General features: G+C 59.1%; 6 protein-coding genes across 6 annotated transcripts; all 6 read left to right on the top strand.

The window, feature by feature from the left end:
* Nucleotides 1-81: 81 nt before the first annotated feature.
* Nucleotides 82-3,372, top strand: LMJF_29_1710 (MutS-like protein; the record flags this gene model as incomplete). The annotated part of the gene is made up of 1 exon (XM_003722205.1): nucleotides 82-3,372. One exon carries the CDS (start codon nucleotides 82-84, stop codon nucleotides 3,370-3,372), a length of 3,291 nt encoding a protein of 1,096 aa, XP_003722253.1.
* A 1,184-nt stretch (nucleotides 3,373-4,556) lies between these two features.
* LMJF_29_1700 (conserved hypothetical protein) lies at nucleotides 4,557-8,243 on the top strand (the record flags this gene model as incomplete). Its single annotated transcript, XM_003722204.1, has 1 exon — nucleotides 4,557-8,243. The coding sequence occupies one exon, from the start codon at nucleotides 4,557-4,559 to the stop codon at nucleotides 8,241-8,243; it is 3,687 nt and encodes a 1,228-aa protein (XP_003722252.1).
* Nucleotides 8,244-10,051: 1,808 nt separating this feature from the next.
* LMJF_29_1690 (conserved hypothetical protein) lies at nucleotides 10,052-11,113 on the top strand (the record flags this gene model as incomplete). Its single annotated transcript, XM_003722203.1, has 1 exon — nucleotides 10,052-11,113. One exon carries the CDS (start codon nucleotides 10,052-10,054, stop codon nucleotides 11,111-11,113), a length of 1,062 nt encoding a protein of 353 aa, XP_003722251.1.
* Nucleotides 11,114-12,983: 1,870 nt separating this feature from the next.
* On the top strand, nucleotides 12,984-13,328 carry LMJF_29_1680 (hypothetical protein; the record flags this gene model as incomplete). Its single annotated transcript, XM_003722202.1, has 1 exon — nucleotides 12,984-13,328. One exon carries the CDS (start codon nucleotides 12,984-12,986, stop codon nucleotides 13,326-13,328), a length of 345 nt encoding a protein of 114 aa, XP_003722250.1.
* A 2,904-nt stretch (nucleotides 13,329-16,232) lies between these two features.
* On the top strand, nucleotides 16,233-17,042 carry LMJF_29_1660 (conserved hypothetical protein; the record flags this gene model as incomplete). Its single annotated transcript, XM_003722201.1, has 1 exon — nucleotides 16,233-17,042. One exon carries the CDS (start codon nucleotides 16,233-16,235, stop codon nucleotides 17,040-17,042), a length of 810 nt encoding a protein of 269 aa, XP_003722249.1.
* Nucleotides 17,043-21,434: 4,392 nt separating this feature from the next.
* LMJF_29_1650 (conserved hypothetical protein) lies at nucleotides 21,435-21,773 on the top strand (the record flags this gene model as incomplete). Its single annotated transcript, XM_003722200.1, has 1 exon — nucleotides 21,435-21,773. The coding sequence occupies one exon, from the start codon at nucleotides 21,435-21,437 to the stop codon at nucleotides 21,771-21,773; it is 339 nt and encodes a 112-aa protein (XP_003722248.1).
* Nucleotides 21,774-21,985: the final 212 nt, after the last annotated feature.

Below are 21,985 nucleotides of genomic sequence, written 5' to 3'. Positions count from 1 at the left end.
CGGGGGGACCCCCTTCCGTGAAACAGCGCTCACAGGCGACGTGCATCACGTGCGTTCTTTGCTCTTTTATGCACCGCTGTCATGCAACGCGCTGCTGATGGCGTTTTTGAGAACGCATATGAGCGCGGCGCAGTGCAGGGCCGTGCGCAGCTCTCCAGCAACTCTGATTGTGAAGGTGACAACGAGGACGAAGACGATGACGTCGACACATCCGTCAAACCGCCTCCGGCGGAGGTGACGGCGCTATGCTGGTGCGCTGCCAGCGTCGGTGTCGCTCGCTTCTTGTGTTCTGAGTGCCGTATCGAGGTTTTCGAGGTGCCAGTTTGCATGGTGGCGGGTGAAATTGTGCGACGCGGACGCGGCAGACCCGCAACGCCAGCGGCCGCGGTCCAGTCACGTGCCGGCGGTGCACAACGCATATCGCATAGCACGCAGGGAAGCGCCACCGGCAGCCGCGGCGACGTCCGTATTGTTGCTCACGAAGACATACCACCGAGCTTGCTGTGGCTGGTGCGCTATCTGCAGGTGTATCAGCCCCAGGTGCTGCTTCCGCACACCGGTAGCGAGGCACTGGGCGACTTAATCGCGCTGGTGGCGGAGCAGACGCCAGTGGAAGTGATCCGGCTAAGCGCCGCGACGGCGTTTTGTGGACCTGAAGCTCTCCCTCGCTTGGCGGCCATGTACCCCGCTCAGGAGCAGGAGCTTGCCGCACGGTTTCATGCAGACAGGACGGCAATGATGTGTTCCATGGCGGCGCTGCTTCAGTTTGTCGCCGCAGTCCAGTCTAACGTGGCCGATGTCGTTGAGCGCGATGTGTTGCATGCGCTCTACCTCGATGATGCGTGTGCCGAGGCTCTGCAGATAACGCGCACAGAACGCCATCCAAGCAGTGGACAAGGCCGCGGACGCGCAAAGGAAGGTCACTCGCTGCGGGGGCTGTTGAGCGCGGCGCAGAGTTCTGTGGGGAGAGCGATGCTGCGACAGTGGATCGCCCTTCCCTGCTGCGACGCTGCTGAGATTGAGACGCGCCAGTCCGTTGTCGCCTTCTTTGTCAACCCCCTGCATCACGACATTGCTGCCCGACTGCGCGCCGCACTGCACAAGGTGTATTCAACAACTCATGTGTTCACGCTGATGCGGTCGGGCCGGGCGCTGCACAAGCACTATGTGTCACTATACCAAACCATGCGGGGAATCATTGCTGTGCAGGAGCTGCTGGCCACTGTCGCCCATGAGGTGAGTCGACTGTATGTGCTGCTGCAGAGCATCCGTGTGGAGCCGCTGCGAGCCATGGCAGCCTCCCTCGATTCGGCGGTGGTCGGGGTTGCAGGACGCGGTCGCGGTGGCGGTGTTGGTGGTGGTGCAATAGACGCAAGACAGGAACGGCAGCCACATTACCCCGCTGTCCTGACGACGGCAGTGCTTGCCTCCTTTGACTACGGCGTGTCCAACCCTGTGCGCATCCGTGACGGGGTGGACACGGTACTTGACGAGCTGCGCGTCCGCTTTCACGAGCTGCGGCTGTCTCTCCAGGCCAAAGCAGAGGCCGCTTTCGCAGAGCTTCCCTGGACGCTTCGGGCAAGGCTCTCTCTGCGCTGCGTGTACACAGTGCCACACGGGTATTTGCTGTGCGTTCCACTTGCGGAGCTAGAAGCACTGTTGCCAGTCAAGGACGCGGCCGACGAGGACGACCTGGGCGGTGAGGGACGTGACGACGATGCAGGAGAACCAGCGTCGTGGCGCAGCGACGACGCAGATAACGAGACCGCTGGCCCACTGAGTAGCGATGCTGCACTGCATCCTCCTAGGGTGGCTGCTACCTCGCCTTCGGTGTCGCCTACCGAGCGAGTCCGCTCCGTGATGGCAGACTCCTTTGGCTGGCGGCTTCATCACGCAACGGAGGCTGGCGAATGTTGCTTCAAGTCCGCAGCGATGGAGGAGCTCGACACCTGGGTGGGCGACCTGCAGCGGCGCGTGCAGCAGCGCGAGGAGCAGGTCCGCCGCGAGCTGGACACGTCGCTCCTGTACAACTCTCTCCACCTGCTGCGGCCCACTCGCGCGCTGGGGGAGTTGGACTGCCTGTTGAGCTTTGCTCGCGTGTCGGCGCAGGAGGGGTGGTGTCGGCCAGAGATTGTGGCGCCGGGCGCTGGCTGTGCTGTGCCGGATGAGAAGACAGGGGAGGATGCCGACGAGGGCATCCTTGAGATCGAGGATGGCTGGCACCCGCTTCTCTCGCGACACGTGGGCATGCAACAGCTCGTTCCGTTTTCGCTCCACCTCCGCACCTCGACAGACCGTGTCTGTTTGGTGCTTGGCGTCAACGGCAGCGGTAAGTCGGTGCTCATGGGGGCCGTGGCGCAGATCGTGTTTCTCGCTCATTTGGGGTGCCACGTGCCAGCGGTCACAGCACGGCTGAGCCTCGTCAACAGCATTTTCGCGCCATCGTCGTCGGTATTTGTACCGTCCTCTTCCGCACCATCGCGTTCGGCCTGGTCGGCTGCCGACGTAGCCGCAGCGGCGCCAGGTAGCTTCTACGGCGAGTGCGTGGCGCTTCATCGTGTGTTGCACTTTGTCGCTGGCCAGCAGCGCGCACGCCAGGCATTTCACAGCAACGCCCTCGATGGCAGCCGCATGGCGGGGCGGGCACTTGTGCTAGTCGACGAGTTCGGACGCGGTACCTCCCCGGAGGATGGATGTGCCCTACTGAAAGCAACTCTGCGGTACTTCGCGGACGGAGGTGAGGGCCGGGGTAGTAGGCAGCACGGCAGCCCCGGTGCGCCGCTCGTCCTCTGCGCTACTCATCTTGTCGAAATGCTGGACCTACCGGGGCAACGTGCCGCACCTGGGTTCCCTGCCTTCAGCGACGTCTATGACTGCGGAGCAGCGGCGGTGGTGGCTCACAGTGGCCAAGGCACTGCTGCAGAACGCACAGACGCCGCTGCCGTGGGTGTGACTGAGTCTAGTGAAACCTCAGCGCACGAAAACCAGCGCGGGGCCGACCCTCTCTCTCACACAGCAGACACTCCGCTTCCCCTGGAGTGGGTGAAGATTTACGAGATGGAGACCCACGCAACTTACGCCGCCGATCAAGATGGCCTGACTGGTACCGAGGGCCTACGTGCCGGCGATGATAAGCCGATCTCACCGCTGGCCGCAAGCGATAGCGGCGCTCCATTGCCACTGGACGTGACCCCCACGTACCAGCCTGTCTGCCTTACGCCTCACCCCGGACCGCGTCGGCAACAGGACTGGGAACAGCATTGCAGTATCCATCTGGGCGCCGGGCCCGCCATTGGGCGTCAGTGCGGCCTTGACGAGGAGCTGCTAAGTTACTGGGAGGAGACCCTGCGCGTGCTGCATCGCTTGCCATGACGCTTCGCGTGTGTCGCTTACCGTCCTCGGGTGCGTCATGTGAGTGCGACGGAGGACACACACACACACACACCTTCCCCATCTCCGCGTTCATCAGCAGGGCGTCATCCGAGCCCTTGTTCTCCGGCTTCTTTTTCCTTCACGTTCGCTGAAGCTGTCCGCCGAGCGCTTTGATCTCCCGCTAACACACGTGTTAGCCCGCTTCTTTAGTTTCTTTAGTTTCTTTATTCTGCTGTTGTTGTTGTTGCTTCGTACGTGCGGCGAATGCTTCAGCGCATCTCTGTCCCCTTCCCCCTTCCTCCCCCCACCATCATCTCCTTTGTCCCTCCCTCCCTCTCTGTATAATATCTGCTCTTCTCCCCCTCCGCTGGTGCCCCAAAGCCCACCATGTCTCTCGCACGACCGACCCCCACGCGTGTGTCGTAGTACAGCCAGACAATCGAAAAGACTTTTCTGAGAGCATGCACACGAGCAACAGTCACCGAGTGTGTGTCTCATCGAGCCTTTCTATCTCTCACGCACGCAATCTTGTCTGTATGTGTGTGCCTCCCACGCGCACACCAGCTGCCAGGGACGGGGACGGGCAAGACATGCTTACATGCACGACAGGAAGTGCACAAACGCCTGTTCTGCTCTGTTGTACCGTGTCTTCCACATGCAACTCTCGCTCTTCCTTGTTCCTCGTTTTTATCATCCCCGTCTTCTGAAACTTCGTCGCCTCTTGTTTTTTGTTTGAAACTGTTCGTACGCGCCCTCCCTCCCCCTCGACCCACGCTACCCTGCACGACTTCAGGCAAACAAACGCACACGCCCATGTGTAGGGTAGTACATAGTGGATTCTAGCTCTCATCCACTTCACCTTCCTCCGACCCTGACGGACTGCGGGGTGTGTCTCGTGTACATGTACTCATGTGTTTCAGCGGCTCTCCATCATCATTCATACCGATCTGTGACGTGCCGTAGCGCCTACCACCGCAGACACACCCCTTTTGCCTCTACCCCCCCCCTCCCACTCCCCCCGGTGCACTGAGTAGACGACGGCACCACAGCAGCGCCATTCTCATCCTCGTTTTTTGTAGCGGTGTCGGAGCAGAGGCTCCCTCCTGTACTCCCTCCCCACCCTTCCATCATTTCCATCCCGACGTCCTCTTAGCGAGCCTCCTTGTTTCCCTTCACGTGCCTCCATGCCAAAGGTAACGACCTCGTCATCCTCCGCCAAGTCGCACGCCGCTTCGTCCGTGGATCCCAGCCGCGCAGCGGCAACTGCGGCTGCCCCCACCTCCGCGACGTCAGCCACCACCGCCATACGATCTCTGTGGGATCGCACGTTCTCGAATGGCGACACATACCACGGCGAGGCGCTCTACGTCCACGACAAGGACCGCCAACCCGTGAAAGACGGGAAGGGGCGCTACACGTGGGCTTCCAGCGGGGCCGTCTACGACGGCGACTGGAAGGGCGGACTGCCACACGGCACGGGCGTGATGAGCGTGCCTGGAATCGACGGCTACGAGTATGCGGGGGAGTTCAAAGATGGAAAGCGCAGCGGTAAGGGGCGCTGCCAGTTTTCCAACGGTCGTGTCTACGAAGGCGATTGGAGAGAAGACGAGATGAACGGGACGGGCACTCTGTGCGGCGCATCGAACGTGGACAACTTTACTGAATACACTGGCGGCTTCCAGAACGGGATGCGCAGCGGGCGGCAGGGGAGGTGTGTCTACGTTAACGGAGACGTCTATGACGGCTCCTGGGCTGCAGGGAAGCGCCAGGGATTCGGGGAGTGGCAGCTGCGCAGGCCGGCAACCGGCGCTGCCGCGGCCGCTGCAGCTCGCCCTGTGCGCTACCGGGGCGCTTTTGACGGCGACACGCCACAAGCTAGCAGCACCGGCGAGGGGGAGATCGAGTACGCGGATGGCAGCTTCTACACCGGCGGCACTGATGCGCAGATGCGGCGGCACGGCAAGGGTGTTCACCATTTCTCTAGCGGGGTTGTTTTCGAGGGCTCTTTTGCGCAGGACCGGCGCGAGGGCAGGGGCGTTCTGCAGGGAAGCGACGGCTCTGTGTGCGAAGGTCATTGGCACAATGACCAGCTCAATGGAGAGGTGCGGGTCACCTTCGCCATAGCGTCGTCATCGCTCGCCACCTCCTCGACATCCATTGTGAGTCTGCTGCGACTGAGCCAGTCAGAGTATGCCGCCCACCCGATGAAGACGTATCATGGCCCCTGTGTTGCGGGCATATTCACCGGCGCCCCTGCTGTCATCACGTACATGGATGGGAGCAGCTACAACGGCGCTGTGCGCAACGGCGTCCCTCACGGCTCGGGCGTGCTGCGCGATCGGTCGTTGCCCTGCTCTACTGGCACCCGCGGCATCGACGCTGACAGCGCTGTGCGCAAGCGCATTCCAGCCACGTGCGTGCCGCATGACGTTCTTCTCACGCTTACCTGCTACGAGGGGACCTTCTCCAACGGCGAGGCGGACGGCAACGGCACCGGAGAGTGGCGGACGGACTCGTCGACACAGCAACTCCCACCAGCTTCGTCGTCACCGACAGAGGCCCCGGTCACGCCTCACAACTTCATGCAAGTACTTGGGACGGGGCTGCGCTGCTGGGACCCGGCCATGTATGGACGATTGGACGGAACCTACACCGGACAGTGGGCGCGTGGCCTCCCGCATGGGCAGGGAACCTGGCAGTGGTCGGACGGGTCGCGCTACTCCGGCGCGGTGGCGCAGTATGTGCCCAGCGGCGCCGGCACCTTGACGAGCGCGTCATCTGTCCAGTACACAGGCGACTTTCAGGAAGGCCAGGTGGGGGGAAACGGAGTCTGGGAGGACAAGGCGCGGGGTCTCAAGTACGAGGGACAGTGGCTGGCTGGTCAGCCCCACGGGTGGGGTGTGGCCACGTTGCTGACCGCAGCATCTCCATCTTCACCGCAGACATCCAAGCCAATATGGTCGGTGAGTTCGCGCGTGTACGAGGGGTCGTGGGCAAACGGGAAGCCATCTGGTCAAGGCAGTGAGTACACCACTGAGGATCGTCGCCGCGTCGCCTACGAGGGCGGCTACGTCGACGGTTACCGCGAGGGTGAAGGAACCATCTCTTTTAGTGACACGGACGGCACCACCGGCGACACGAGCCTGTCGCCGCACTACCTGAAGTACACGGGCAGCTTTAGTAGAGGCGTTCCCGGCGGCGGCGCTGGTTGCTTAACCCTTCGCAACAAAACCAGCATTGAGGCCTGCTTCGATGCACAGCTGCAGCCGCTGGCCAGCAGGGATGTCAGCATTAAGTCGGGCAACGAGACGTGGACGTTCAAGGGTGTCTACGACGCGGTGACGCACACGGGCTGTGGCGTCATGACTTTTGCAAACGGCGACGTGTACGTCGGCGAAGTCGAAGATGCCAGCTTCGGAGGCGGGCAGCAGCAGCAGCAGCCTCTCTTCCATCTGCAGTGCCACGGCCGTGGCACTTACAAGTTCGTGGAGGGAAACCAACTCCACTGCACATGGCGGCACAATGTCCTCCACGGCGCCGGCACATACACGTCGTCGGACGGTATGCAAACAGAGCGGAACTATGCAGATGGAGTGCTAGCGGGTGGTGGAGTAGTTGCCACTGTTGGAGGTGGTATCGGCGGCAGCGCTGGCGGCGCGCACGTTGAAGCGGACACCGGCGTCTTGAGGGGCAACGTCTTCACTCCTGAGAACGAGTTCCCAAACACGCTGTCGGCGGAGGTGTTGAAGTCCCGCGTGCCAGAGTTGCAGCAGCAATCGCAGTCGCAGTCGCGAAAGCGGCAGCCCTTCTCCTTCATGCGCAAGGGAGAAGCCCGCCGAGCCTCCGCGGCAGGGGAGGCGGCGGCGGCGGCGCCCGGCGGTGCTGCTTCTGTAGGGGCATCCTCGGCAATCCCAGCGCATCGACGTAGTTCACAACGCGACTCGCAGGACGCAAAGAGGCAGCTGGCCCCGCCGCCGGCCGCCGCAAACCAGAAGTGTAGCCCCCGTACCTCTGTCATGAGTTCTGCGGCGCCAAACGACACTGGCGCCAACGGACGTTTCGGTGCCCGCAGCCCCCCGCGCGCGGCCTGTTGCGGCACTGTCCCGTCAACCAAGGGTGCGTCCCCTGCCGTCTCGCCGCTGCGCTCGACGGCCAAGTACACCCTGAGGCGACCCCAGCGGACGGCAAGGAATGCGCCCCCTCCTGCCGCAGAGGCTTCCTCCGCTGACGGGGCGTCACCGATTGCTACGGCGCCGACAAACGCGCGACCCGCCCCCATCCACCATGCCAAGGACGGCAACGACGGCGCTGGCGCCACCGCACCGACGTCCTCTGGGTACCTCTCGAAGTTTCAGGCTGGCATCCGCCTGCTCGACAACATACCGCGAGCTAACTCGCCCACCCCTTCCGCGGTATCCCGCGACCTGAAGCCGCCAGCAAAAGGCTCGTCATGCCCCGTCACCGCACCGGCGCAGCCCGGCTCACGAGGCCGACTCAGCTCTGCGCTGGCAGCGGGGCGAGCTCAAGAGATTCAGCAGCGGGTACTCAAGCCTCTCAAGGGCTCTCTTAAGGCACTGATGGATGAGGCGAGCTCGATACGCAGCACCCGCGAGGATGAGATCCATCTGCTCACAGAGGAGATGCGGGAGCTGAACGAGCGCATTTGGCAGCTGCGCTTCACGTTGAGATCCAAGGAAGAGGAAGACAGTGGCAGGGGTGCGGGCAAGAAGACCTATGTCGCGGCAGCACCGCCGACCAAAACGGAAAGGAAACGAACATCCGTCTCGAAAGAGGCCCTCGACACCCTCGTGCAGGAGCGGCGCGTAGTGATGGAAAAACTGCAGTATGTCGTGAACGAGCACGGGGATTAGAAACCGTGTGAGGGCGTGTGCGACGTTGAGCTGGCTTGTGGGTGTAGGTCTCCTCGTATCACCGACACGGGCGAGTCAACATTGTCAAAGAACGAATCGATGTAAAAGAAAAGGCAGAAGAGAGATGCCCCCCAGCGACGGGCAAAACAGCCATCGAGGTATGGGGGAAAGGGGAGTGAGCCGATTGAGTGCAGGTAGTGATTGCTGTTGGACGCTGTATTCATGGTGGCGTGAGTATGATGATGCTTCTATCGTCTCCTCTGCCTCCTTGTTCCCTTTGTGGCGTTGTCTCGAACAGGTGCGCGTGCTCTCCGTGCTTCATTCCTTTACGTTCTCCTCTGATTCTTTTTTGTTCTCTTACGCGCGCGTGTGTGTCGATTCGATCCTGTGTCGAAGTGAGTACCACAGGAACCTTCGCCGTTCCCTGTGCATGCTGTGTCGTCTTCCAGGCCCTTCCCCTCCTCCCCCTTCGTTACACTGCGCCCATCTGCATCCTTGCTCCATCGAGCGGCCACAGCTGATTCATCTACGGTCGTCCTTGTGTGAGAGAGGTAGGGGTGGGGGGAGGGGGACGGCGCTCTCGTGCCTCTTGCACACGCTACACGAATCCAACGGTGCACAAGCTGTTTTGCGCGGTGTCCTTTGAGGGACATCGCGACCAAACGAAAACGAAAGGAGAAGCGTGACAACAATTACACTTTGCGGTACACTGTGCCTTTTCCCAGATGCGGATCCGTTCACTCTCTTCGTGCCACCACTCCCTCCCCCTCTCCCCCTTACTCCCCTTATGTGCCACGTCACTGGAGCATAGCTTTCATGCTGTTTCTCTTTCGCCACCTCTCCCCCTCCCCTTTCCATTCATCGTGATAACAAGAGAGAGAATCAAAAAGGGGATCGCTGTGCTTACGCAGTGCTGCCTTGTTCATCGAAGGTTATCGGCTCTTGACTCCCCCCTCCCACACCTTTCTCTCGCTCTCTTCCCCACCCCTCACATCCGCGCTTCTTTTGTGCCTACGCTCTTTCTCTTCATTGCGCTTACGCTTAACATCACCACCACCATCCCTCTCACCCGCTCTGCCTCGGTATGTGGGCGTCTACCCCTTAACGACAAGAATAAGAGTCCCTGTACGTACATACGCACACGTACGTATATATATATATATATATACGCATTGATGTAGACATATCTGTATATACGCGCACCTCTTTAACGTCGGCGGGGAGACTCCTTTCGGTACAACACGCCAGAGCTAAATATATATATATATATATATAGTTCCAACCGCAGTGAAACAGCGACAGCAGCGCATAAGCCGTCTGTCGTGATACAGACACACACACACACACACACACACACACACCACACGCACAGACGTGCTCATACCTGCCGTTCGCATCCACCTACGGTGATACGGTGCTCCTCCATCACCCCCCCCCAACTCATCACCCAGACACTTGGTGATTCGTTTAAGTTCTCCCCACTCCCTTTGCCCTTTCCTCGATCAGCCCTCGGAGGCAAACGCAATAGTGTTCGCCCTGAGCAGTTTTTTTTTTGCTGTTTGTTTTTGAAAGAGGGCACGCCCGCCGAACACACGACATTGTGTGCATCCCTCTTGTTTGCACAGAGGTCTGCAAGTCCGAACAGAGCAAGGCGACGGAAAGGGGAAAATATGTGGCGTCGTGCAGCTTGTCAGGCGGTCACCTCCCGCTTCTTCCGCCCTGCGGTGGCTGCCAGCACCGCATCGTCGTCGTCGGCACTTCGCGAGAGTTGCCGAACCGGCATCATCATTGGCAATCCCAAGCAAGGCATGATTGACCCCATCCATGTGAGCTGGACCGACATCGCCGGCTCCGACACCACACCAGGGGCACGCCTGGCCGCTGGCCGCGTGCTGGCGATGCTCGACATGTGCGCCGCCCGCACCTCTCAGAAGGCGATTGACCATCAAGACTGTCTGACTCATGAGCGGTACCTGACGTGCACCGTGGGTGTCACGAACACAATGTTCTCGTCGCCCATCCTGCACGGTGACGCGGTCCGTCTGGATGGCCGCCTGGTGTGCTGTGGCTCCAGCTCCATGGGTATTTACATTCGGTTTTACCGGCAGTCGCCGTCGACCCGCACCGAGACGCCGGCTGGCCATTCCTTCTTCACCATGGTGGCCATCACGCCAGATTTGAAGGCGGCCAAGGTGGTGCCGGCGATAGAGCTGACGGACCCGCTTGACATTGAACTGCATAATCACTACGTGAAAGTTCGCAAGCTTCAAGAGGAAAATAAGAAGAACACGGCCGAGCGCTTGAAGCGCACCCTCACCACCGAGGAGGTGCAGTGCTCCATCAACCAGCAAAAGCCCATTCATGCCCGCATCAACTCCACCAGGGTGGAGGCAAACCGCATCTTCTTCACATCCTGCATGAACAACAACAACACCGTCTTCGGCGGAGAGCTGATGGCGTGGATGGAGCAGCACGCCGTGCATTGCGGCCGCATGTTCACCGGCAACCGCTATGTTTTTACGATTGGAATGCACAGCGTTGCCTTCCCCGAGCCGGTGTTCGCCACGGACTGGGTGACGCTCGAGGCGACCGTCATATATGTGCGCAACACCACAATGGAGGTGGATGTGGTGCTCAAGGCGGAGCGCAAAGACGCTGGCACCGTGATCACGAATCGTGCGTCGTTTGTGTTGATCAACAACGATGATATTGGGCGGAAGTGCGCCATCCCGATCGGGCTGGAGCTGAATGGGGCAACACAGGAAGAGCTCCAGCAGTTCATGGAGGCCCGTGTACGATACCACTGCAGCGTGGCCCGTCGTGACGACTTCCATGCCAGCAACCTTTGCACAGGCACGACGAAGCTGTAGGTTAACGACCGAAAAAGCAAAAGCAGGAGAACGGACGAGAGAGATAATAGGTGAGAAGCGATGGACACTGGCGCACTAGTGGCTGATGTGGCAGCACTCACTCCCATGAGCGCACGTGTGAGGATATGTGCGTGCTGAGGTGAACATCTATGCTTGTGTACGTTATCATGTTGACGGAGGGATGCGCCTTGTCACACTTGCGTCAAAGAAGCCGCAGAGGGAGACATGGTGCACCCAACGGAGAAGCCAAGCGACGAATATTACGCACGATGAGCGTGTTTTTTTTGTTCTTTTTGTGTGTACCCAGCAGGGGAAAATCAGCATTGGCACAACACAAAAAGCGCGCCTCCCCCCCCACTCCCACACACAAACACACACACACACACACACACACACACACACACGCCTTCCTCTCCTTTCTACCCTATGATGGCAGCGCACCTTTGAGTCTTCTGCGGTCTTCTCTTCTCTCGCTTTACTCTCAATGTTATCCCCATTGCGTCATCGACTCCTACGCATGTACGTCGATGCATCTTTCTATATATACGTGCTTCACCTCACTCTTATCGACGCTTCCTTTTTACCACTTAATCGCTCTTTGTTTTTTCCTTGTTCGTTTCGCGTGACTCTATGCAGGTGCCGTTGGCGACGCCTCTCTGTTGTATGCGACTGTATGCCAATCGGTCACTGGCGGTATATGCTGATTTCGACATCACTGCCTCGTTTTTTGTTTCATCTCAACGATCGCCGTTATGTCGCACGCACCGCGATGATGAGGCGATGAGACGACAGGGTGGGGGTTGATCTTCGCCCAGTCCCTCACCGGCACGTGTCCGCGCTGTGCATTGCTGCAACAGCGGGTGGCTGGCAGTGGCGGCATGGGGTGCCGATGGCGTGCTGCCTACTGCTGCGCCGGTACGGTGGTGCCCCCACCCCCCGTCTGTGGTTGCTATGAGGGCGTCCAACCCGGTGCTGTGCCTGATATGCTAGGCGTGATTCGCGGATCACTCGAGGGGGGGGGGGGCGAAGCACACGCTGTTTCACGCCATGGCCTTGCACGCAATAATGTGATTGCGCATGCCTCGTTCGCGCTGCGTGGGCTCCTCACCTGCCTGCTGTCTATGGCTGCCTCGTATGCCCTCTCAGGAGGACAGGCCGTGCGCTCTCTCTCTCTCTGCGCTGGCGCGTGCCTATCCACGGGTCCCTCCTGCTCGACCCGCCCGCGCCTGTGAGAGGCGTGCGACCCTGCGGAAAGGGTGGAGGACCCCTGCTGCCACAAACTCACAGCCGCGTCCCGCCTGTCGCGGCGCATGCGTGCAGGCCACTCAGTCACGCCCCCCCCCTCCAGACAACGAGGTCGTCGTGCGGCAGGCCCGGGGGTGCAAGGATGCGAGCACGGAGCGCAGGCGCTGTCACGGACAGCCGGCATGGCGTATCACGTCCACGCAGGGCATCGAGAGGTCAGCCGCGCACGCGTGATGGACGCGGAAGGCGCGAGGAGCTCCACACCAATGAGCGCCACAGCGCATATGCGCGCAACATGCAGCGTCTCGGCCGTCCGACGGGGCGGGCTGATGGGGCGCAGGCGCTGGAAGCGCACCTCGACCACCCCTTATCGCCCGCGCGACGGACGCCACCGCCTCCGCCCTCGAGCAGGGCGCTGGACGCGGCCCGCCCTGATCCGGGCGTGCCGTCCCGCCGAGTCTCCACGTGGCTCGATTGGACGGCGGGACGGTTTGTCCTAGTCGACAAGGATCCCGCCGTACCCCTGCGGGGGTAGGTGAGCTGTGCTTGTGTGCATCGATCGGCTGCCTTGCGTCTGGGCGAATGAGCAGGCTGCGCAGGGGAAGAGGGTGCAGCGGGCGTTGCGATGTGCGTGTGGGAGCGCTCTCGGCTCCTCCCACTCGTTGTCTTGTGCTATTGTGTGGCCCTCTCTTGCACACGCGCGTTGGTGTGTCTGCAACGCAGCGTCTCTGTGGGCTCTTTTCTTGTTTGCTTGCCGCTGCTTGACCTCCTTGTAGGTTGCAGCACAGCTGAGCTGCAGCTGCGGGTGTGCGTGCGTTTCAGGCGGGCGTACCAGTGGTCTGCCGGAAACAGCACCAAACACACGCACACATCGGCTTCTTCTCCCTCCCCACCGCTGCTTTCTTTTTCAGATGCCCAGCTGTTCGGAGCGTGTCATTTTGAGGCCTTCATGTTGGCGTACCTGCACTGATGGGCACATGCATACAAGTTCCCCGGCAAGCTTGACCCGGTGTCGCAGTGTGCTCTGCGTCCATTACCTGAAGGTGTGCGCGCGGTCCTCTATCTGTGTGCGTGGCCGACAAGACTGTGCCCAGCAGAGCGGCGGTTGGCAAGGACAGTTGCTTACATGCTCTTCTGTACCTCCGCAACTGTGTGCTCCTAGTGTCCTTTCGTCCGAGAGTGCGAGGGAAGGGAGGTAGATAGCTCTGTGTATATCCGCGCATAGACATACGCGCAAACATGAGCTACATCACCGCTTACACATCTTGGATACTTCCCTCTCCCTCGAAGGGGTCCGCATCTAAAAGCAAAAGATAATATTTTCAAATCCTCGCTTGACACTGTTTTCGGCCGTGCGCGCGTTCCTCTCAACACGAAATAGAAGGTGTGCCCCCCGTCTGTCCTCCTCAGGCTGCGCAGGTATCCGTGGTTACCCTCGTCGAGATACCAGCCCAGGTCACAAAGGGAGAAGCGGGAAAGAAACCGATGCAGCTGCGCTATAAAGGATGAGGTACAGTACACGGACACTGCCGGCGTTTGAGGAAATCTGCAAAAATTTTGCACCTGTGATTCGTCATCGTCCCCCCTCTTCCCCCGCTCTAACGCCTATTTTTTTTTTCTGTGTGTTATGTGGCTTCTCTTGTGCTCCGCACAGGTGCACACTTACAGAGAGAGACAGAACAAGCCGCGAGGGCGAGTCCAGCACATGCCCACGGCGGCATCGACATTGACTAGAGCATGCTTACCTTTCACTTTTTTCTGTGACGTTGGAACTGCGTGTCACAGCCCGCCGCTTTTTTTGGGCGATGCCGACCACTGCTACGCCACGTTGCGATGTCGGACAGACTCCACCTTCTCCTTCCCGCTAGCTTATCTTGACGTGCACCACGCCAGGTATAGCAGCGCTGGTGCCTTACGCCTCCGCGGACGCTGCCATAACCCGCTGCTGCGGCTGGCTCATGTGATGCGGAGATGGGGCCGCTCCTTATCACGTTTGCTTTTCGGTGCTATCGCGCGAGAGGCAGGCACGCAGGCGCTGCGAGTGACGACTCAGACTGTGCACTGTATTCCACGAGGTCACACCCCCTTCTCGCATGCGAAAAGAAACAGGAAAAAAGGCACGAAAAATGAGACTTGCGTTGCACGCACGAGACGCCAACTCTCATGCGGGACGCACAGACACTGACGCGCACAACTGGTGTGCCTGCGCACATGGCTTGTGGAGCGAACGTCCACGTTCAAGGTGAAGATAAGGGTAACGGCAGCCGAAGCCTCTTTTTCACCGAAGATAGGTGACGCCTGTGACTTCTCATCAATCATAGAAGGGGCTTTGTGGTGGTCTTTCGCCACGAACAAGTCGCACCATGTGGTGGTCTCTGTATCCCACTGCTGTCTCCTTCTTTTTCGGCACTTCCCCCCCCCCCCACACACACACCGCGCCTCCGTGCTCGATGGTCTCTCCGTCCTTGAACGGCTCCTCCGTTCGTTTTTTTTTTCTCTCCCCTCTTTTCTTTTTTGCCTCTTGCGGCACATTCATTCTGCAGCGCTCTCATAGCGCACTCCATCGTCATCTGCTTTCCTTTCCCCCACTGCACACGTGTTGATATGGTTTTGCGATGTGCTCTCTTTGCGACATGCACCGCCGCACGTTGTCCCCTCCCCCTCCCCCGCATCCCCCCCCCACACACGTGCACATGCGCTGTGCCACTGCATCCTGCATGCGTTCTGCAACCATTGTCAAACAACGACCACCCCACACTATTGGGGTTGAGCAAGAAACGAGAAAAAATAATAAAGGAGGCCATCCATGGTTCCTCCATGGACGCAGGAGCCCTCAACGCCATGCTCCCTGCGTGCTTATTGTTGCTCTTCACTTTCTGGTCGTGCAGCGGTGCGCGCCTGCTCGCGTTGGATTGAGTGCATGCCCTGTTCTTCCACCACTACCTTCACTATCTGCATTCCTCTCTGTGCCTTCTGACGCTCTCCCTCCTTTCCTGCCTTTTCTCTCGACACACCACCTCACTTGCATTCGCGTCGCTGTTTGCCTGTTCGAACAACAAACGTGGAGAAGTGCGAGGAGCAGCGCACACACGCGCCTCAACTCCGTACGAACAGCAAGAAAATAATAAGTAAAGCAAAACTCCCCATAAACAGTCACGGACGTCCTAACCGCTATACATCGAAGGGAACACACTCCCCTGTGCACATCTGCAGAGGTCTCCTCTCCTATTTCTCTCTTTCGCGTGTGTATTTCTCTCTGAGTCTCTACGTTTGTGTGTGTGTGTGTGTGTCTGTCTTGGCGCACATCTGCGACTGTCCTTCACGTTAGGCCTCTCTCTGTCCTCCCAATAGATTGGCATCTGTACAGGAAAGCAAAACAGAAGACGAGGTGGACGCACGCTGGCGTTGCGCCAGCACCGCTTCCTCGTTCTCCTCCACGGTCGTCTGCTTAGTTTTCACCGCCACCTCCGCTCCCTCCCCCGTAGCCATCCTCCCTCTCTGCCCTCTCTCTGCTCATTCTCCTGCCTGTTTCTGGTTTCAATCTTCGTTTCGCGTGTTTGTTCCTTGTGCGCTGCCTTCTGAGTGGTGTCGGTGACGGCGAGGATTTGCCCTTCTTCATTTTGTTTTGCACCTCGCTGCTCCTTGCACACACACACACACACACACACTCTCTCTCTCTGTTTGGGAGAGCGGGCATCACCCAGTTCTCCTCGCCGCGCCACTGTCTTACTGCTGCCGTTTGTCTTTGCTGCTGTTGTGCATGCACACGTGCGCATCAAGTTTGTGTGTGTGCGTGTATGTGCGTAGGTGAGGCGGCCCTGGGCTGGTGACCTGATTCATTCACGTCTCTTTCTCAAACGCTTGTGACTTCGCAATGGCCACGCTCACCGAGGACGAAATCGCGCCATCTGCCATTGCGGCGGAGCGGGAGAGACTGCAAGAAGCGACGCAGCACGTCGCAGAGCTCGAGAGGCGACTGGATGCTCTACAGAGAGAGTTGGAGGCCGCTTGCACCCGGCGGGAGCAACTGCTCTTGAGTGTGCAATGGCGAGAACTCATGGCAGCCGTGAATGCTGATGAGGATGTGTACGCCGTGGCGGAGCGGATGATGGACGCCTTCGCTGCGTTTCGTGAGTCCCTCGTGGAGCCGGAGAACTACCTACAAGAGCAGAGAGAAGAGGTGCTGAAGGAGGATGACATCGTGCCATACAGCGACACGGACGACTACGCCGACTTTAGCGGAGTGGAGGCAGTGGTGGAGGAGCTGCTGGCCGCGGTCAAGGAACAGCTAGAGTCGCACGCTGCGGCGCCGCCGTCGTCGTTCCGGCAGACCAAACACAGCTCACTGCGTGGGTCATTTGCGTCCGATGAAAGGCCCAAGCACCCTGATGGTGAGTCGGCGGAGGCGCACAAGGTGAGCGCTGATGCACGGCGTCAAGCACTTCTGAAGCTGCTCGTTATAACAGTACTGATGGGCAGAGTGGAGCAGTATTGCAGATTCAAGTCCATCTCAGACGCCAGCAACGTGCCGCAGTCAGAAGCAGAGGAGATGCGGGACGGCGTGGCTTCGGTTTGGCAGTGGCTCTTCCACGAGCAGCCAGGGGTGCTGACGGCAGAAGAGGGAGCAGAGTGGAAGCACATTGCGGGCGCCTTTCTTGGGGACAGCTACACTGTGGCACCTTGAGACATCAAACGTGCACGGCGACGGCTGACAAGATGTCGACCAGCAAGAAGTGCGGACAGACGGTACGAAGGTGCTGTCACTCCCCCTACATTTTCTGATCATTTGAAGGGCACGTTGTACGCATAGTTGTGCAAGGCGCACGCGTCAACGCCAGTATCGGTCGTCGATGGGCCTCGGCACAATGCCATAGCCCCCTCCCGACCTGCACAATGCACTGCACACATGTGACCCTCCCAACATTTTCTCGAAGCCTCACCGATTTCTCACTGTTTTTGGGTCGGAAGATCCTCAGATGAGGCAGTCTCTGTGTACAGGTATGCGCGTATAAGTGTTTTGGTACTGCTCTCTCCTTATTAAAGGGCAGCTCCCCTCACGCACGCACACGTGCGTCTTTCGCCGTTGTCTCTTCTTGCTGTTAATGCAGACGCGCCTTCACGATGTGTTTCTTCTTTTTGTGTGTGTGTTTCTTCACTCTCCTCGAGGCATATCCTCATCCGCAGGCGCTGTCACGGACAGCCGGCATGGCGTATCACGTCCACGCAGGGCATCGAGAGGTCAGCCGCGCACGCGTGATGGACGCGGAAGGCGCGAGGAGCTCCACACCAATGAGCGCCACAGCGCATATGCGCGCAACATGCAGCGTCTCGGCCGTCCGACGGGGCGGGCTGATGGGGCGCAGGCGCTGGAAGCGCACCTCGACCACCCCTTATCGCCCGCGCGACGGACGCCACCGCCTCCGCCCTCGAGCAGGGCGCTGGACGCGGCCCGCCCTGATCCGGGCGTGCCGTCCCGCCGAGTCTCCACGTGGCTCGATTGGACGGCGGGACGGTTTGTCCTAGTCGACAAGGATCCCGCCGTACCCCTGCGGGGGTAGGTGAGCTGTGCTTGTGTGCATCGATCGGCTGCCTTGCGTCTGGGCGAATGAGCAGGCTGGAGAAAAAAAAGGATAAGATCCTCGGAGCTGACGTTGTGTGTGTGTCTGTGTGCCAGTTTCTCTGTCCCTCATCTCCAGTGGCCGTCGTGGAAAAATGTTTCTCACCAAGCCGCGTCAGAGGCGAGTGTGAGATCAAGATGGAGACAGCTGGCCCCTGTTTTCTTCTTGGTGCCAAAAATCGAAGTGAAGTGGAAGGTGTACTTGCTCTGTGCGGGTTATTTCATACGTCGGCGCCGTGCTCTCTTGCGTGCTTGCCTCCCCCTCTGCCCCCCAAAGTAGTAGGTCCATGCGGCTGTACCCTCGGTATGTTGTATCTCATTCACGCTTCATTGCCGCTACGACTCTTTTCGCCTCTACGGTTCCGCGTGCCTCTTCTTTTCCTACATTGTGTGGCGCTTGGACCACGACGGCGAGGATTCACACAGAAACATCCAAGGAAGCGAGCAAAGGAAGGCAGACACTCGCCAGGTGCGGATCGCTGAACGGCAAGGAAACTCCGGACGTGGGCGAAAAAATCGCACACTGCTGAATAACGAAACCCCCAAAACCAAAACGAGTGAAATTCGTGAAGCAGCATTCAAGCGCTCTTCCACTATCCGAACCGAAACACCATCAGCGAGACACACACACGCACAAACTTTATAGGCCCCCGTCTCTGTGCCTTGGCCACCTTCTCCGTCTCTTTCGTCTTGGATCTATACCTGCCACTGCTTCTTCACTTTACCCCCTCTCTCTCTTCGAGCGGGCCGTCCTCTTTACTTTTCAGTGTCCAGAGCCCAGCGACCAAAGTGACCGGGAGAACACCAACAATCGACGACTTATACGCATTTACGCCGGCCTACCGACATAGTTCAGCAGTGTTACATGCACAGCTGCTAACGCGACGCACGAGCGGCGGCGTTCGATTGTGTATTCTACGCCGTTTCAGTGCCTGCTCTCTTCCTCGCTCACTTTATTATTGACTGCGTCCTGCCGCCATCTGCGCGCTGCACCCCGTAATCACTGCGGCACTCGTGTGCCTCACCTTTCGCTCCTTCTCGCCTTCACCTAACACTGGGCAGCGTTTCATAGGAAGCTAGCAGTGCTTGGTGGCTGTGGTGGTGTGCGTGCATGCGTGTATTGCTCTCCTTCTCTTTCTGTTCTACTTTTTCTCTTTGTCGTTCGGGAGGGGGAGGTGTCGGCTTTGCAGGCGCCTCCTTTCTTTGCGTCTCTTCTCTTGCGTGCTTGTCCTAATCCTCTTCCCTGTGCCTGATTGTGACCACTCCTCTTTTTTTTTGTGAGTCGTTGCGAGACCGTAGGTTAGTCGCTGCATCGTGCACGTGCATCTTGCGTCGTGGTCTCTGGCGAACGTTTTCGGTTTAAACGGTAATATAAGGTGACCGTGTCTACGGGCCCTTGTTGTTGTTTGGCTTCTTGGAGGCCTTTTTTTTCGGTCTGCTTTTGTGTGTGTGTGTGTGTGCGCGTGCGTGTGCGTGTGCCACCTCTCCTCTTTTTTTTTTCGCGGCGCGCTCACACACACACACACACACCTGCAGCACTACGTTTTCCCTCTTGTCTCGCCTTTGGTGCTGGTCCACAGATACAGAAAACGTATACCCACTAACTTGCGGACTTCCGCTGTCTGTTTTTTTTTTTTGATGAGCGTTGCGTCGTGGCTGCGTTGCTTTGTTTTTCCTTTTCGAAACCGTCCTTCTTCCGTGCTCCACGGACAAGCGCACCTGAAAGGTGGCCGCCTTTCCCTCTTGACTCTTCCTCATCCCCTCCCCTTCCATTTCTTCTGTGTTCGCGTCTTTTCATCCCCGTATTACACCCCCTCGCCTCCCCTGACCTTCTCTCCTACGCCGGCCAACCGTTGTTCTCTCTATATATTTTTTTGTTGTTTTGCTTTTGTTGCTGTGGTGGCTCGCTGCTTTGCTCCTTCCTCCCTGTTGTTTGTTCGCGTCTTCTCTCTTAGGTCTCTCTCCTTCCGCCCTCCCCAACAGACACGCACACGCACACGCACCTCTCTCTCTCTTTTCACATCCCTTCGCTGCTTTGGCGTGTTGCCGTTGTCGTTTTTTTGTTGCGCACTCGCTCTTCCCCCCCCCTCCCCCCTCAACGAAAAACAAAAACGTATTTGCCGCTCCACACCGTCTTGCATCCGTGTGCTTTTTCTTTTTTGAACGTTTCTCTTTGCTCCCCCTCTCGCTCTCTCCCGTGTGTGTGCCGTGCTTGACTGCCCATTGCCTTCACTACACACCGCCCCTCACGCCAACACCCACCCGTTCACGTTCATTTCCGTCGCCCTGCGTTTCTGCGTCTATTATTCAAGGGCTGTGTGTGTGTAAGGGGGGGGGGTTCGGCGATAAAAGCGAACGTACGCGCATGCACATGCACACAGGCGCTCAGGGTATCCAGACCGATCTGATTATCTACGGAGTGAATAGCAGGACAGACGTGGCATGCTCACTGGCGTCCTTAGCATGTTTGCCGCATGGGCCGCTGTTGGGGCACAAAGCGGAAACTGGCGAACACGCGCGGTGAAGTCGTGGGTAGCTGCGCCGTCTAAAGACCTACGCACACCGTCGTCCGTGTGCCTGATCTCGTATCTCCAGGCAGAACGTACCACAAGCACTGATATAGGCCGACGAGGCGGCGCTGCGTTTGGTCCCACCGCGCCGGAAATCGAAGTGTCGCGATGTCGACAAGGGAGCCTCTCAGTGCAAAGGCTTCTCTTGCCCACCGAGGCGCCGCCTCCGCTGAGAGTGAAGACGGCACTCACGGAACAGCACATGACTGCAGTAGCATCGTCGGTGGCAGCGACCGTCGCGGCCGCGTCGCTTGCGACTCGTATGCGCGGTTGCGCGGCCTTGGGCACGGCAGCTAAATCCGACGAGATGCCTGCTGGCAAAGGCATGGCCCCGTCCTTCGATGGCGCTTCACAGCACACAAAGGACGGTGTTCCTACCGCTGCGTCGCCCAATGACAGCGCTGCGTTCGCTGATACGGCCGGGCAAAAACAAAGGTCGCCTGTGGCTGACCGCACATGCGACAGCTCCCCCTTGCCTCCATCAGGCACTGAGCCACTGGCTGCCACGCCACCAGCGCCGGTCTACTCCTTCCATGGCAATCCGCAAGAGTTGCAGGACCGCCTTCGGGGTGCCAGAGCCTTGGTGTTTTTCTACAAGGCATCATGTGCCCCATGCGCCGTAATTCGGTCGAAGCTGCTTCACGCGGTGGCGGGAGCTGGTGGCGGTGGCGGCAGTGCCACAGTCGCTCCACCGACCTCCACGGAGCCCGCTACAGAGGTTGCAGGGATCGATGGCGTGCCATCGCCTCTGCTTGATCACCTGCAGAAAAACCAGCGCCAACCAGACAGCCCCACAAGTGTGTCAGCTGCCGCGCCAATGGCCGCTTACGCAGAAGCCAAGGATGCGAAGGCTGCTAGAGCAACTACTGCCTCCCTTCCCGCCACAGTCATGACGTTAGAAGATCAAAAATCCTGCGACGTTGCCTGCCGCTTCCTCGGGAACGCGACCAAGCCGTTCGCGCACTCTGTAATCCTAATCACGGTGAACACAAACGCGAATGCGGAGGTGACTGCCTTGCATGACATCCGCAGTCTCCCAACATTCATGGCGTACCGCAACGGCTGTATTGTAGGCCGCTTTGAAGGTTCTCACGAAGACGAGATCAATAAGCTGGTGGACCTCCTCGCAGAGAACTCGACGAAGGGAAGTCCCGCCACCGACAACGGGACGCCCTCCCCGCCGCCGCAACAACAGGGCGCAACCTCGAAACGTGTGTCAGGCGACTAACATTGGCGTCACCTGTGACTCCGTTTCTCTTCCGAATCGCCTTTTTTCAAAAGACGCGCCGGCTAGCGAAGGAACGCACAAGACACGCCCAAAGGGCGCGATGGAATGGGAGCAGCGAAGCGTGCGCTAGCCATGACACGCCTTTCTCATGCTTTCCTCGACATATGTATTGGTTCTTCGGTGGCGGCTCAAGCTCGTGCCCGTCCTTGTAG

This window comes from Leishmania major, chromosome 29 (genome assembly GCF_000002725.2).
Source record: "Leishmania major strain Friedlin complete genome, chromosome 29".
NCBI lineage: Eukaryota > Euglenozoa > Kinetoplastea > Trypanosomatida > Trypanosomatidae > Leishmania > Leishmania major.
Note: the sequence above shows the minus strand (reverse complement) of the source record. Positions and strands in the feature narration are given on the sequence as shown.